At 55.0% G+C, this 14,163-nt stretch overlaps 2 protein-coding genes across 3 annotated transcripts; one reads left to right on the top strand and one right to left on the bottom strand.

Moving 5' to 3' along the window:
* Window positions 1-1,976: 1,976 nt before the first annotated feature.
* LOC127478561 (avidin-like) lies at window positions 1,977-3,645 on the top strand. Its single transcript, XM_051804430.1, has 4 exons — window positions 1,977-2,071; window positions 2,597-2,807; window positions 2,913-3,045; window positions 3,488-3,645. Exons 1-4 carry the CDS (start codon window positions 2,000-2,002, stop codon window positions 3,519-3,521), a joined length of 450 nt encoding a protein of 149 aa, XP_051660390.1. The 5' UTR covers window positions 1,977-1,999; the 3' UTR covers window positions 3,522-3,645.
* Window positions 3,646-6,667: 3,022 nt separating this feature from the next.
* Window positions 6,668-14,046, bottom strand: CREB3 (cAMP responsive element binding protein 3). Of its 2 annotated transcripts, none has more exons than XM_051804419.1 (11): window positions 13,967-14,046; window positions 12,772-13,226; window positions 11,958-12,095; window positions 11,623-11,875; window positions 11,320-11,432; window positions 11,025-11,117; window positions 10,368-10,474; window positions 8,964-9,032; window positions 8,727-8,811; window positions 8,516-8,597; window positions 6,668-8,089 (listed from the first exon to the last, which is right to left on the bottom strand). In XM_051804419.1, exons 3-11 carry the CDS (start codon window positions 12,093-12,095, stop codon window positions 7,749-7,751), a joined length of 1,281 nt encoding a protein of 426 aa, XP_051660379.1. In that variant the 5' UTR covers window positions 12,772-13,226; window positions 13,967-14,046; the 3' UTR covers window positions 6,668-7,748. The 2 variants fall into 2 exon arrangements, with proteins under 2 accessions (XP_051660379.1, XP_051660381.1); XM_051804421.1 differs by lacking the exon at window positions 13,967-14,046 and adding an exon at window positions 13,837-13,935.
* Between the last annotated feature and the right edge of the window lie 117 nt (window positions 14,047-14,163).

The raw sequence follows: 14,163 nt of genomic DNA, 5'->3' as shown, positions 1-14,163 counted from the left end.
TCCAGTGTGGTTGCCTTTTTTATAATTCTGCCCTTGCTACCCTTTCTGTTCCCATGGATACCCCTGCTGAGGTGAGGGCTCACCATTGCCCTTCCTCAGGGACATCCACGTCTCTCCCTGATCCCACTCATCCAGCCCCTTGGGTTCATTTCCCATCTTATTTAACCCAAACTTCCACCCTATGTCATCACTCCCTACCTGCTTGATGGTGGCAGAGCTGGCAGCAGCACCCTGAATCCAGCTGATTTCCATGCACTGCCTCATATCCACCCCCACCAGACCCTTTCCAGTACCTCTGTGCTCCATAGGGTTGGGTGATGCAGAGTATCAGTAGAGGTGAGATATTGGTTCAGTGCTTCCTTTGTGCTATATGGCACCCCATGTAAAATGTGCACAAATTAAAGCCCCTATCCCATCCCATCCCATCTCATCCCATCCCGTCCCATCACATCCCATCCCATCCCATCCCATCCCATCCCATCCCATCCCATCCCATCCCATCCCATCCCATCCCATCTCATCCCATCCCATCCCATCCCTATGGGTTACACCCAGGGATTTTACCCTTCTCTGCCACTGCATTTTGGCAGGGCTGCTCTATTTGCCTCCTCAGACACTTGTCAAACTTAGTCAGCTCTTTTCGACATGAAGGTTTTGGCAGATCCGTGGGTGAAGAGGAAACCTCTTGCAGAAGCGTTACAAAAATATTCCAGCCCTGGGGTTGACAGCAGTATTCTGTTGAGCCTGGCTCAGCCCCAGCAAGGCCAGAGCACGGTGCCATGACGTAGAGGGGTGCCTGCCACTTCCCTGGCACCCCTAACAGGGCAGCTTGTCCCTGCCAAAGAGTGCAGAAAGGCAGGGAGTGGTGTCAGGCCAACAGAACAGAACGTGGCATCCAGGGCAAGAGCAAGGGAACGCCTGGGTGATTTCTCAGGCCCCTGTGATAAGCCTGTGAGTATGGGACAGAAAAAGGCAACAAGGAGGAGGGATGTGTTAGGAGAGAGGTGTTTTCCCTAGCCTCTGGGGCTATCTGGATGAGAGGGAGATGTGCTGAGCAGCAGCAGCAGGGTGCCAGGGTGCACCAGGGCTCATGGTGGGCACTGAGAGATGCCACTCCACTGGAGGGACTCCCCCCCACCCCCGTATGCACACTGCAGCCCTGCTGCCATCCAGCGCCTAAAATACTGCTGACCTGGAAAGAGTACAGAGTGATGCTGCTGAATCCCACCTGAATTTTCAGTTGCCTACAGCCCCATGGCTGCTCCAGGCATCACAGAGAGCAAAGACATGGTTCAGGAACACAGGGGCAGTGCAAGCTGCATTTTGTACATCCAAGGCCCTTTAGAACAGCAAATACAGGGAAAAGGTGTGAATACAACGCTGGTTATCATGCTGTGTGCATTAAGCAAACACACTAGATGTGAGATACCTCAGTATCTCACTGTGGTTACTTCTTCCTCTAACTCCCAGTAAAGTAAAAGCAAAAGCATTGTAATCAGCAGCTGACATGCAGAATATGCTGGGGAAATGTTATTGCTGCTAGAGCAGAAGTCAAGGTGAGTCTTCCCTCCTGTGCAGCTCTGCCAGCTGCTGCAGCTGGCCCCTACCAGGCACCACCTGGGTGACGCCCTGTTCTGGCAGTGGCACCAGCAAAGCAGGAAGGGGGTGAATGTTTGAACAGGTGACAATTTACATCCTGCATGCACAGGAGGTGGATACCCATGGAAGGTATTGGCCTTTTCCAGGCTGCTATAAGTGCCTCATGAAACGCCTGTGCACCCACCCCTCTGCAAACCGTGCTCATCCCCGCATTCCTCCAGCACTGACCAGGTCATGCAGACCTCCTCACCTCCCTGCCTGTCCCGGGCAGCCTGACATCAGGCCACTCACCCCGCGGCTGCCAGCCTGGTGCTGGTGGGGCTCCGGTTACAGCCCTATAAAGGGGGCCGGGCTGCAGCGCTGGGGGGAGCTGTGCCGGGCCCTCAGCAGCCGTGTGGCCATGGAGAGCAGTGCCTTTGCCCTGATCCTCACCCTGGCCCTGGTAGCACCTGTTGCCCCTGCAGAGAGGAAGGTATGGGGATGGGTGACGGTGGGGACAGGGCACTGGCACCCTGCTAGACCCCCAAGATGCTGCTGGGGCTGCAGAGCTCAAGAGGGAGCCAGGGCCAGGCTGCTGGAGCTGGTGGGACCAGCACTGTGCAGCACTGAGGGAAGCTGCCGTGAGGTTGGGAGAGAGGGACCACTCCTACAGGGGTGACCCCTCACTGTGGGAATCCTCCAGAAACAGGCAAACAGAGCCATGCCCTAGAGAATTCCTGTTTTTCCACCAAGCATGCAAGGAAAGCAGTGCACCTGCTGATCTAGCATGAGGGGGACCTGCTCTCTTTGCATCAAACCACACCAAGCAGCACCTGGGCTGAAGGCAGCCAGTGCTAAGGTGTGGCACTCACACTGAGGGGGCGATGCCAGTGGCACTCCGGGTCTGTGGCACGTCACCCAGTGCTGCAGGCATTCCTGGGAAGAGCTAGGGTGGTGGGCTGGGAGCAGGATGTCCCCTGCCTGCCCAGGCACCCCAAGCCTCGTGCTGTCCTTGCAGTGCCTCCTCTCCGGGTCATGGCAGAGCGACACCGGCTGCCGGATGGTCGTGTCCACCCTCGGCAAGGACGGCAGATTCTCTGGTTCCTACCTGCCGGGATCTGCCACTGGTGACTCTGAAATCCTCACCTTGCCACTGGAGGGGTCCCAGCAAGATGCGGGGCTAGTCCCACAGCCCATCTTCTCCTTCACCGTGCACTGGTGGCTCCAAGGTAGGTGGGAAGGGGGCTGTCATCCAGCAGCAGGGATGCCAGCAGGACACAGAGCGATGGCCTTGTGTCTCAGTGCCTGACTCATGCAGCTTCAAATCCTTCCAGACTCAGAGACAGCCCAGGCAACTGTCTTTCTGGGCCAGTGCTACGTGGGCAGCAATGGGGAGGAGATCCTGCATGCCCTGTGGCTCCGGCGAGAGGCAACCAACAATCCTGTTGAGGACTGGAAAGCCACCTGGTGAGTGCTGGGTCCCAACCACTGCTGTGCCAAGCTCTCCTGTACCCCAGGCTGGAAAAGGGAGAAATACCCTGGGATGAAGCATGGCAGGACCAAGAGGGTTAAATGGGTTTGTCACTGGTGCTGAGCAGGGGCTAAGGAGCATCCCTGTAACATCCCCCTGCATGCCAGATGTGCCTCAGGGAGGGTGACCCCAGGATAGAGTCTGGCCACAGCAGGTCTCCTCACCCAGGAGGGTCTCCTTCGACTCTCAAGAGCAGGAGAAGAGGAAAAGGTGCCAGCACTTGGTGCAGCCTCAGCTACAGGCTGTTGGAGCCTGCAGTACCTCACTCAACCAGCACCCTGTGGTTAACACAACCCTCCCCTTGGGTTTCCCCTCTGTACCCTTCTCAGCAGAGGTGACCCCATCTGGGTGAACACAGTGATTTGCTGTTTTCTGCAGGGTTGGCACCAGCATTTTCACACGGATAAAATAACTGCAAGTGGGGAAATCCAGGAGGCTCAGTACTGCAAGGAGTCAGTTTTTCTCACAGGCAGACTCTGCTCGCACTGACGTGCTGCACTTGAGCAGCTCTCAGCCCACAGGTTCACGCTTTCTCAGGCAAGTTCAAAATAAACATGCAAAGTAAAGGGTTTCTGTGGGTATGCAGGGCTTGGCTCTGTTTTCTGCCTTGCCTCAAACCTGTGGGCTTTGTCTCGCCCCACAGCCACCCCCCCTCCCCTTCGTGTCGCACGGCTGAGGGCAGCAGGGTCCCCGGGGATGGGGGCTGTCCCATGTCCCCTCCCTGCCGGTGTGCAGCAGTACTGTGCCTGCAAACCTGCTGCTGTGCTGTGGGTAACACGCTCCTCGGGGTCACTCCCAGATGTCCCCAGCGATGGGGAACAAACCGGGCTGTGACCAGGCAGCGGGATAAGGCACAGCCTCGGTGTGCTGCTGCGGCCAGCACGTCCCAAGGCTGCAGGGCAGGCTCCAGGCAGAGCCTTCCCCATGTGAGCAGAGCAGAGGAAGTTTCTCGGGTGCCCGAACGCACGGGGAGGTTGCAAATGGCTTTTGCAGAGCCGGCAGCCTCCCGTTCCCAGCCCCAGCGGATGCGCAGCGGTAGCCGGCTGCCAACTGCCCTCCCATTCCGGGGCTGGGGAAAGCTTCCAAATGCCCTGCCCCAGGAAACCGCTTGGCACGGCTGTGCTCTCTGAGCAATGCACAGGTGGGGGTCTCCAGTCAAGACCCTGATGTCCAAGCATAACCAGGGAATGAGAGGGGAAGAAGGGCGCATCTGACGCTGGCTGGGTTCCTTTGGGGAAACACAGCCCAACTTCTCTTCCTTCTGCCTTGGACATCTTGCCAAAATGGTCCCAGCATAACTCCCTGGTTATGTTGGGACCTGGGGGTTCAACAGACTCAAGGCTGAGATGCCCAGCTGTGGGAGCTGGAGGGAGGTGGTGGCTCCATTGCTGTGTTACCATTTGCTTTTTTAACCAGTTTACATATTTCTGCGAGTTTTTCTGTTTCCACCAATATCCAGCAGCTGGTGCTAGTGGATAAAAATAGGACTGATGCTGACACAGGGTTTAGGTTTCCTGTGAAAAGAAGGGTGTGTCTTATTTCTGCTATTGACTGAAATTCCCACCTCTATGAGAAACCCTGATTCATTTAAAATAGGGGAGAAACCTGACTCCTTTAAAGCCATGATCAGGAAGTGTTTTATATTCACTACACAGCCCAGGCCTTCCTTGGCAATAGGAGGCAAATTTCATTTCATGTTTTCACAGTTTTCAATATATCACCACTGTGGAAATGAGGTGGCATGACTGACACTCGAGGAGTCACCAAGCGAAAAAGAACCATTTGGCAACACCCATACGGGACGTGCCAAGGGCTGAGAGGAATATTTTGCTCTGAAGGGATCATGTTTCCAGTCTGTCAGTGCGCTCTCACAATGCAGACACAGGCACCTGCCAGGACATGAGTGAGATACAGGCTGACCTTGGGCATAACAGAGGGTTAGAACATAGCAGGGAAGGTAAGCAGGGACCATGACACTGACCTAAAGCAGAGCAGGGCTATGTGTGTGCATGTTCAGTGCTGATGCACACACAGTCTATGCTCTGATCCCTGCAGCATGCAAGGAAAAAAGACAGAGGATCTGCAGCAAGGAGGAGGAGGAGGAGGGTGGCAGGAATACCAGGTGCCTCCTGCTCCTCTACTTGATGTAACAAGATCCTTGGATGAAAAGCTCATTATGGGCACTTTTATCATCGCTACCCTTTAACCCAAGGTAACCCAGCCCAGGCTGGGCTTCCTTCCTCTCACAAGCTCAGAGCTGCTCACTGTGGGAAAGCAATGAAAAATACCGGACCTCAGTCATCATGGGCTGAGACCATGGAGCAGCCATCCCTAAAACTCCCGGCTCCTGGCTCCCTGCCCTCTCTCCCAGAGCTATCTCCCTTCCTGATACTTGGCCAAGCAAGCCTGACTGATGCAGAGAGCTGTACTGACCGCATCACCCCCAGGCAAACACCAGCTCCAGAGGCTGCTCCCTACTTCGCTGGCAACAGCACCATGTATTACTTCCGATGACTCATTCAATACTGATTAGTGCTGGGGCAGGGACCACATGTGACACCAGTGGCATTACTCACCCTGGCCTTGAACTGCAAAAAGTGAAACTAAAGTGAGGATGGGCATTACACACTGCAGCCTTGAACTGCAAAAAATGAAACTAAAGTGAGGATGGGGTCCTAAACCTTCCTGATCCCATGCACAGCTCCTGGGAATAAAAGGGTTAGTGATTCCCTGGAGATGCTTGAGGGCTGCCAGCCCCAGGCAGAGTACCAAACCGTGACCTGACACTGTTGGGACCCTGCTGCTGCCTGTCCTGAGACAGACCCCTGGGTGAGTCTCTCCTCCCCAGGTAGAGACTCAACATTAAGCTCTATATCTCGTTCGCCAGCACAAGCACTCTTTGCTTCCCGAGGGGGCTGCAAGCGTGGAGCTTCCTTCACCCACAGCCTTGGGAGATCCCATGCCCCCAAACCCCACACTGGGCTCCACAGCCTGACCTCAGGGTCTGCTAGTGCCTCCCATGGACCCAGCAATCCCAACCAGACCCAGGACCCAGCCTGGATTTAGCAACCCCGCAGCAGGCAGAGCCCTCCTGGTGGCCCCGAGCAGCCGAGGGGACAGGGCTGTTGCAGCACCCTGGCCCTGCTCCACTTCCTGCAATTGTGCAGCTCCCGGTTACGAAAGCAGTGGCGGGGGATGACACCAGCACCGGCTCCCCACGCTTCCTTATCGGGGAAGCTGCTGCTTCCGCGGCGCTGCGGGCTCGGGTGTCACAGTGGGCATGAGGTGCTCACCACACACACTTTTCTCCAAGAGTGTTTTTGTACCCTTGAAGAGGGGTGAGAGCAGAGCAACAGCCCTGCAAACCATCAACAAGCCCCTCTGTACAGGCACGGGAAGGGAAAGCAGCACGCATTCCCCCCGCACAGACTGTGACAGTGATCACCCCAGCCTCCCTTGGGTTCCTCCAAGGTCCCCAGCCCAAGGTGCAGTCCTCAGCCTTCACCCAGCAGTCCAGCACCTTACCAAAACAAGCACAGAGGACACAGTCACACACCATTAGTATTTATTTAGACTTTATTAATAAGGAAGCTATTATTATTATGATCCAGTAGATGTCCCTGCTTATTGCAGAGGGAACTCGACTAGATGACCTTTACAGGTCTCTTCCAGCCCAAACCATTCTACATGACTCTATGAAATGTCCTGAAGTTGGATGAGGAGATTGATCTACAGGTACCACTAAGCTGCACTTCAGGAAAGATACCATTCACCAGCTCAAAGTGTTTCTGCTCAGCCCTGGGGAGCAACCAGAACCAGTTCACTGCATCACCAGCCAGCACAGCAAGGCTTGGGCACACGAGGACATGGCTTTGAAACCATCCTGTGGCCAGGAAAGCCTTCAAGAGCAAGCATCTCTGCTGCTCTCTGTCCATGCTGCCTCAGCAGTCTGGCTCAAGGTATGCCAGCTCCCTGACGCCCAGAAGCCTGCAGGAGATGAAAGGCTCAGCCCTTACAGTCGGCAAACAGCACACATGGCTCAGGAAGGACTCCACATTACCTTCTCTAGCCAGGCTGGGAGCTGTGGCCATGGCTCAAAAGCTAGCAGGAACAGGCGACACACGGGGTCTGTCGCAGTGGCAGGCAGGACCACCCCCTGTGAGGGCACTGAAGGTCAGGTCTCACTACCTAGAAATCAGGCAACACTGCAGGATTAAGGGGAAGGGAGGTGAGACAGATGCATGCAGCCACCACACAGAGTAAAGAGGTGCCTGTTCATTTCCACCTGGGCAGGGAAGAAGCAGGGCAGTGGCCTCCACCATGAACTGCAACTGGTCAGACCAAGCACAAGCACCTCAGGCCCGACTGCCTTCACCTTCCACACCACAGCCCATCCCCACAAGCCACCAGATACACTCCAGCTGCAAGTAACATCAGCAGCCATAGTGAAGTTTTCAGAATTTCCTGTCCTGTCTCAGATGGAGTCCTGCTATGGTGTCAGAATGATTCTTCCCTGGTAAACCCTCTGAGGTGCTGCCAATCTGGAGAGTATTCAGAAGAAACTGCTTGGATAGATGTTAATGCAGCTCTGTCCCTGCCCCGTGGGGTGCCCAGCATCACCCCAAGGAGGCAGCAGTGGTCACATCTCGTTGGCATGGTGCTGCTGGATGAGAACTCTGTCAGGGTGTTCCACCCACTCCTGACCCTTGGCTTTCCACGGCACCAGCACCGTTGCCGGCAAAGGGTCGCTCTGGGGCGGGCCCAGCTCGGAGCCTGCTGCTGCCGGGGGATCAGAAGATGAGTTGCTGTTGAAAAGTATGAGATCAGGGTCAAGTGGACTCTGCCCCTCTTCCCACGACTGATTGAGATTGCCCGACAGTGAGGAGTCCCCAGGCTCTAGGCTGAAGCCCTCCAGCTCAGTATCCTGCTGCACATCAGGTGCTCCCTGGTTCGGGAACTCGCGGATCTGCCGTGACAGCACTGTAAGACAGGTAGAGCCAGCTCTGTCATTTCCAGCCTCCAACCCTCCAGCTTCAAGCACAGAGCCACCACAAAGCCCAGGAGCAAGGAAAAGCTGTTCAACTAGGGCTTCCTCCTCCCAGGGGAGGCGGGGAGCTGCTGCACAGCTGCCAGGCACAAGCACAACTTGTGCTCCAAGAGGGACCAGATCTCCCCAGTCCTTGCACCGCCCCTGGCCCAGGGCCCTGCTCCCAGGCAGCCCTCTGCAACAGGGCTAGAGTTCACAGTTTAGGTGAGACATGAAAGCCAAACCTAGTGGCTGCCCCAGGCAAGGGGCTGCTGAGTTGGAGGTGCCTCAGAGTTCAGGCCGTCTCTGAGGAAGGTGCTGTAACCTGGAGGGCAGCGCTTCACCAGAATCCACACCTCAGTCCCCATCTGAGCACTCACCTTTGGGCTGCAGCTGTGGCTCTACGCTCCCAGGTGAGCGGATGCTGGGGGAGAGAATGAGGCAGAAGGACAGAAACACGATCTGGAAATAGAAAGATCGGCACAGATCTCAGATGGATAGGCATCACTGGCTGCAACAAACACCTCTCTCCCAAACTTGTAAGGACATCAGAATCCCCCCTCCACCGACACTGGGGCTGAAACCACTTACCATTGTGCAGGTTTTTCTTCTGATGGTTTTCGGGGTGGATCGTCTCACCAAGGCCTGCAGCTTCCGCAACTGCCTGAGCAGTGACCTGCAGGAGAGCAGGCAGTGCAGGTTAGCACAGCAGCTGAGCCAAGAGCTGCAGGGCTCCCCCCACCCTTTGCAGCCAAGGACAGGTCACAGTCCTGAGCAGACGAACAGCCTTCCCCACCACATCTCCTGCCACATCCGACAAGAACTCACATGTTCTGCTTCTGCAGCTGCTGCACCTTCTTCTCCAGTTCATGGTTTTGAGCTGTACAGGCTGCCACCCTTTCCAGGAAGGACGATCAGCATGGGGTAAAACAGAGAGGTTTTGTTAGTTAACAGCAGGGACTTCACCAGAATCTCTCCTCAGGTAATCAGCCACCACCTTTGGGTGGCTGGGACAGACAACATTGGTCCTGGTCTCTACTTCATACCACCTGTAGCAAAGCCCAGAGAGAGACACCTCATACCAAGTGAAGCCCTGGCCATTCCTGAAGAAAAGCACCAGACTAAACCCTAAGGATACTGCCTCCTAGTAACACATCAGTCCTGTAGACCTGTGACATCAGGCTGTACTGCAAACTAGCCTGACCTGGAAAACACACTGGATCTGGTAGGTCAGCCACCTGCCTTGAACAAAGCAAGCTCTGGGCCATATCCAAACATAAGAGAGCCAGGCAGGCTATGTCCTGAGGTTCTGAACCCTCTGCAGAGAGCTATTGCCCCAGAGGGTCAGCCTCACTTTCTGCCCAGGGTGGCAAGAGCCCAGCAGCAGAACAGCACAGTGGCTTGTGACGGGCTTCCCCTGCTCCTGGCCCTGGCAATGTGGTCAGCACAACTAAGGCCATGTACAAGGGGAGCAACTTTCTCTGACCAAGCAGGTCACATATTTGTTCCCATCCCATCGTTATCAGGCCCTGAAGGTCCTGTGCACCAAGTACCAAACCAAATAGATTTCTTCTTTTTCTGTCTGCCAGTCTCAAGGTTCTCGGGCACTAGGCCTGTTACTCCCTTCCCTCATCAGCCTTGAAGATCCCAGGCACCCAGCCAGTCCTGTCACAGAGCAGAGAAGCACAACAGCACAGAGTGCACTGTCCACAAAATCAAGCAATTGCAACTTCTAAGGGGGAACTGGGACTGGAGCTGCTGCTGGACAGCAAGATTCAGGATCCCTCTGGGCAGGGACACCTCTACCACAGCTTGTTTCCTCCCAAGACTAAGAGAGTGACTCATATTCTTTGATATTATTTTTGAGTCTATGTTATGATCATTATATTGATACAGAAAACCACGTATTTAGATTTGACCCGATCTGCAGAGGGTGCGGGTGATTAGAAAACTTGCATTAGAATGTAGGTGACTAGAAATTGTAAGTTAAGTTGTACAATAAACCCTGTATTAAAATGCTTATAGACTGACTACATTGATTCTGCTTGTACAAAATCTGTGCCATCCTAAACCACAAACTCTGTGCTGTGCCAAACATAACATAGTAAGAAATCAGATTTCAAAAAGAATGTAATTGAAACCATGATTTAGTGCCATCATCGTTCTGCCAAGGATCCCTAAAAGAGCCTATGTATCCCCTCAGTGTTGAATGACACTGCTGTGTGCCCATACTTGTTTTCCAGGCCATCCACATAGATCTTCCTCCTGCGACGACTGTCCTGAGCTGACTGCTTGTTCCGGATCTTACGACGCACTTTTCTCAGAATTCGCTCTTCAGCCTGCAAGGGTCATTTCTTGTTAACAGCAACCCCAGGGTGCAGGCAACCCCACCCACCCAAACCCCGCACAAATCTCAGGGTCCAACCCGAACCCTTGTGTCTTCTGTCCCTCCCACACCACCGAATAAACTGCAAGGCAAACTCTGGCCTGCTGATGCAGCCAGCAGCTTCCAAGGTGTAGCAAAAGGGAAGCAGACCAAAGGGAAATGAAAACCACGTAGCTCACAAGCCACTAGTCAGAAAAAAAACAGGGTTGGAGGCATTTGTGGTGTATCTGCCTCCTGCAAATAGTCATGAGTGTGGAGACTCACAGCAGCCAGGTCTCATTGGTCTTTTATCCACCTGACTAGCAAAGCAGAAGTTGCTGTGCACATGGACACCCCCGGACTTGAAAGGAGGAAAAGGACACCCAGTCCTGATGGACAGTACCCTGAACACAGCACCTGGACACCAATATTCTCATCAAGGCACTGTCCTGTGTTCTCAAACCCCCTGCACTAGCTGACATACTCAAGTGATCCAAGTCTGTTTGACTCTAGCAAGGACTCACTTTGGTCAGCGGCAGACACGTCGGTAATGTAACGCCTTCTTTCTCCAGAAGCTGCTTTTCCTCCTCTGTCAGGACCAGCTCTGGGAAATCAGACTAGAAAACAGAAAAAATACACACGCTGAGAATGCAAAGTAAAGGGCAGGGAGGGCATGTAGCAAACACACAGAACTGAGATCAGCTCTCCCAAAGTAGCATCACGCTTTCCCTCAGAGATATGCCTCACAGGAGCCAAGCCAGAAGACGAGGGATGTGACCAAAAGCAAAGGCTGGGGACCACAGGCATGGCAGTCAATACCTGCACAACGGCTCCAGGCACAAGCTGGGGTTCAGAATCCACGTCAACAGCAATGGGGGAACCGGAGCTCTGTTCCAGTGCCTTGCTTGTGCTGTCCAAACCCACCCATGTTCCTGGGGAAGGAAAGGAGAATCAGGTACTGGGGTTTAGTGAGGCAGCACCTCATTAACCACAATTTTATGGCAACAGAAAGCCTCTGAACTTGGCTCTCTCCAGTGTCGGGTACCCACCCAAAAAAACCTCCATGTGAGACTACTTTTCAGCCTGTATCCAGGACAGAAAGAGACTACACACATCACTCACCCAGCTCAATAGTAACATCTCCTTCTGCCACGTCAGACCTCACGCTTTCCAGCACAGGCCAATGGAGAGAATAGTTGTGATCAACCTGCACAATGTCTCTGCTGGCAAAACTGCTGCCAGAGCAAGGGGACAGATGCTGATCCTCAGAAATGCTGCTGTCACTGCTGGCAGGCAAATAATCGAGCATGCCTGGTTCATCTTCTAAGGGGTTCAGCAATGAGGTGATGAAGTCATCCATCTCCTTGTCCAGGAGCTGCAGAGGAACAGCTTTTACTCAGCAAGGATACAAACCTCCTGAACCTCAACTCAGCGGCGATTTCTCCCAGAGAACTCACCTCAGGTGTTGGCAGGACCCAGTCTTCCAGCAGACCATTCTGCTCCTCTGGGATTTCAGGGCAGGAAGCATCATCCTTCAGGAGAAAGTCAAGCAGATCCACGTCTGCCAGGGCATCCAGTCCCTCTGGACATGACATCTGAACAGGACACCCAATGTGAGCACAGACACAAGGAGAGACACCAGCACTGCTTTGAGGTGCCCCTCAGTCCCTACAGACAGAGTCTCCCCATGCAATGTCAACAGCTGTCAGGGCCCTGCAGTGATGACCTGTCCACAAGTACTTCCTCAACAGGCTCTCAACTGGTGGTCCCTACATGCCAGTTTCCCCACTGGGCTGCTGGGACCCAGCCGTAGGAGCCATGTCCCACCCAGAACATAAAAGCTGCAGGAAGGAGAGGAAAAGCTAAACAGCCCCAGACTTTCTGGCATGGAAAGCATGCAAGATCCTGCTATTACACAGAGGCCGAAAAGTGCCAAATCCCACACCGTGCAGCCAACAGGGACAGCCTCCTGTCACAGGGAATTATGCTGAGGGGTTAACTAAAGGGATTTTGCTAATAACTAGATGATAATCAAATTCTAAATAATCAATGATTGAGAGAAATTAAACAGTAATCAGATGGTGATTAAGTGATCACTGAAAAACAATTAATGAGTGATGTAACAAAGACTTGAATGACTATTTAGTAATTCAGGCAGCTGTCAAACACTCCACTATTTAACACACTTGTAATAATTAACGAATAGTTGGATATATATAAACGTCACTAGCACACAATATACTTTTAGGCTGAAAGTATAATGTTCCTTACCTTGCTGAAGAGATCAGATGCTGATAAAGGGTCTCTCAGCCCTGAGGAGTGATCTGGAGAGGTGCCCCTGCTCACAGGGAGATCAGCAGCAGAGCTCAGGGGGCTCAGGGAGCCACAGGAGCTGACAGGACAGAGCGATGGACTTGCAATCAAACCCTGCCTTGGTGTCTGTGCACGTGCGCGGCTGCAGCAACTTTAGCTCTGTCTGGTCCCAGCTCAGGCTGCTGCTGTTATCTCTGGATCAGACACGGCCCAGGTGCCTCGGTCCCTGAGAAGATGCAGCCTGGCATGGCTGTCACAGAGGGCATGGCTGGGCCAGGATCAGTTGGGCCGGGATCAGCCCGGCCGGCTCGCCTGAGCCAAAGCTCTGCTCATGCCGTCGAAGTGTGGGCACCCACTGCATGTCTCCATTAGCACCGCTAAGGCTTTCACATCTAGGTGTCAGGCGTCACAGTCTAAAAAACAAAACCAGAAAAAATATAATACCGCCAAAACCCCTTGGAACCCTATCCAAAACCAGAAAGCCAGGGCAGTCCCCAGCCACAGGGCTGCTGTGACGGCTGCCTCTGAGCAGGGCTGCAGGCAGAAAGTGGAGCAGCAAAAGGAAGGGGAGCTAGGCAGAGCCAGGAATGGCAATGCCAGGGCCCAGGGCTTCCAAAGACGCGGAGGGGTTTCTCCGTAGGAAGCGTGCGCCAGGCAGGCAGCACGGGCAGGACAAGAACAATAGGATAAGAAGCAGGTTGCATCAGACAGGACGGTGATTGGAGCGCAGGGGTCATTCCCCTCGCCAGGAGACCCACCCTAGGGAAGGCAAGACAACTTCTCACAGCCCCGGCCGTGGGGCGAGAGCCCAGACTCCGAGCCCCCCGAACCGCTCTCCCCCAGCTCCCCTCGCCCCCGAACCCTTGAGCCCCGGCCCCCAAACTCCTGAGCCCGGGACCCCAAAACCTCTGAGCCCCGGACCATGGAACCCCTGACCACCGGACTAGATCCCAGACTCCCGAATGCCGTGACCCCAGACCCCCGCACACCACAGCCCATGACCTGGGACCACGGGCTCCTGACCTCCAGATTCCGGACCTCCTGAACCGCCCGCCCGGGACTCGTGACCCCCAGACCGCTGCGCCCCCAGCCCCTTGCCGCAGGGCTCCGAGCTCCCGTCCCCCCCCTTCCCCCAGCCCCTCCCGGCCCTCACCGCGGCGCCGCCGCTTCCAACGCACCGGCGGTGACGTCACTCTCCTCCCGGCGGGCCGCGCGCGCGCCGGCGCCGTCCGGCCGCGCTAACGTCGCGCGCGCCCATTGGTCGGGTGGGGTGGGGGCAAGGGAGGGGGGGCGCGTGGGCGGCGCGCGGGCGGCGGGAGCGCGGGGCGGGCGGGGCGGGCGTGGCGCGTG

Source organism: Manacus candei, unplaced genomic scaffold, assembly GCF_025592945.1.
Source record: "Manacus candei isolate 608988 ecotype Guabito, Panama unplaced genomic scaffold, ASM2559294v1 h1tg000061l, whole genome shotgun sequence".
NCBI classification, from domain to species: domain Eukaryota; kingdom Metazoa; phylum Chordata; class Aves; order Passeriformes; family Pipridae; genus Manacus; species Manacus candei.
The sequence above is the reverse complement of the archived record's forward strand: the minus strand, read 5'-3'. Positions and strand labels throughout refer to the sequence as shown.

What these genes read in the sequence shown, in the direction of transcription:
- LOC127478561 (XM_051804430.1), top strand. Translation starts at nt 2,000, where the DNA reads ATGGAGAGCAGTGCCTTTGCCCTGATCCTCACCCTGGCCCTGGTAGCA. An exon ending in TTGCCCCTGCAGAGAGGAAG is followed by an intron (nt 2,072 to 2,596) that starts GTATGGGGATGG and finishes CTGTCCTTGCAG; the next exon opens with TGCCTCCTCTCCGGGTCATG. An exon ending in GAGGACTGGAAAGCCACCTG is followed by an intron (nt 3,046 to 3,487) that starts GTGAGTGCTGGG and finishes TGTTTTCTGCAG; the next exon opens with GGTTGGCACCAGCATTTTCA.
- CREB3 (XM_051804419.1), bottom strand. Translation starts at nt 12,095, where the DNA reads ATGTCATGTCCAGAGGGACTGGATGCCCTGGCAGACGTGGATCTGCTT. An exon ending in GGGTCCTGCCAACACCTGAG is followed by an intron (nt 11,876 to 11,957) that starts GTGAGTTCTCTG and finishes GTTCCTCTGCAG; the next exon opens with CTCCTGGACAAGGAGATGGA. An exon ending in GCCACAGCTGCAGCCCAAAG is followed by an intron (nt 8,090 to 8,515) that starts GTGAGTGCTCAG and finishes CCTGTCTTACAG; the next exon opens with TGCTGTCACGGCAGATCCGC.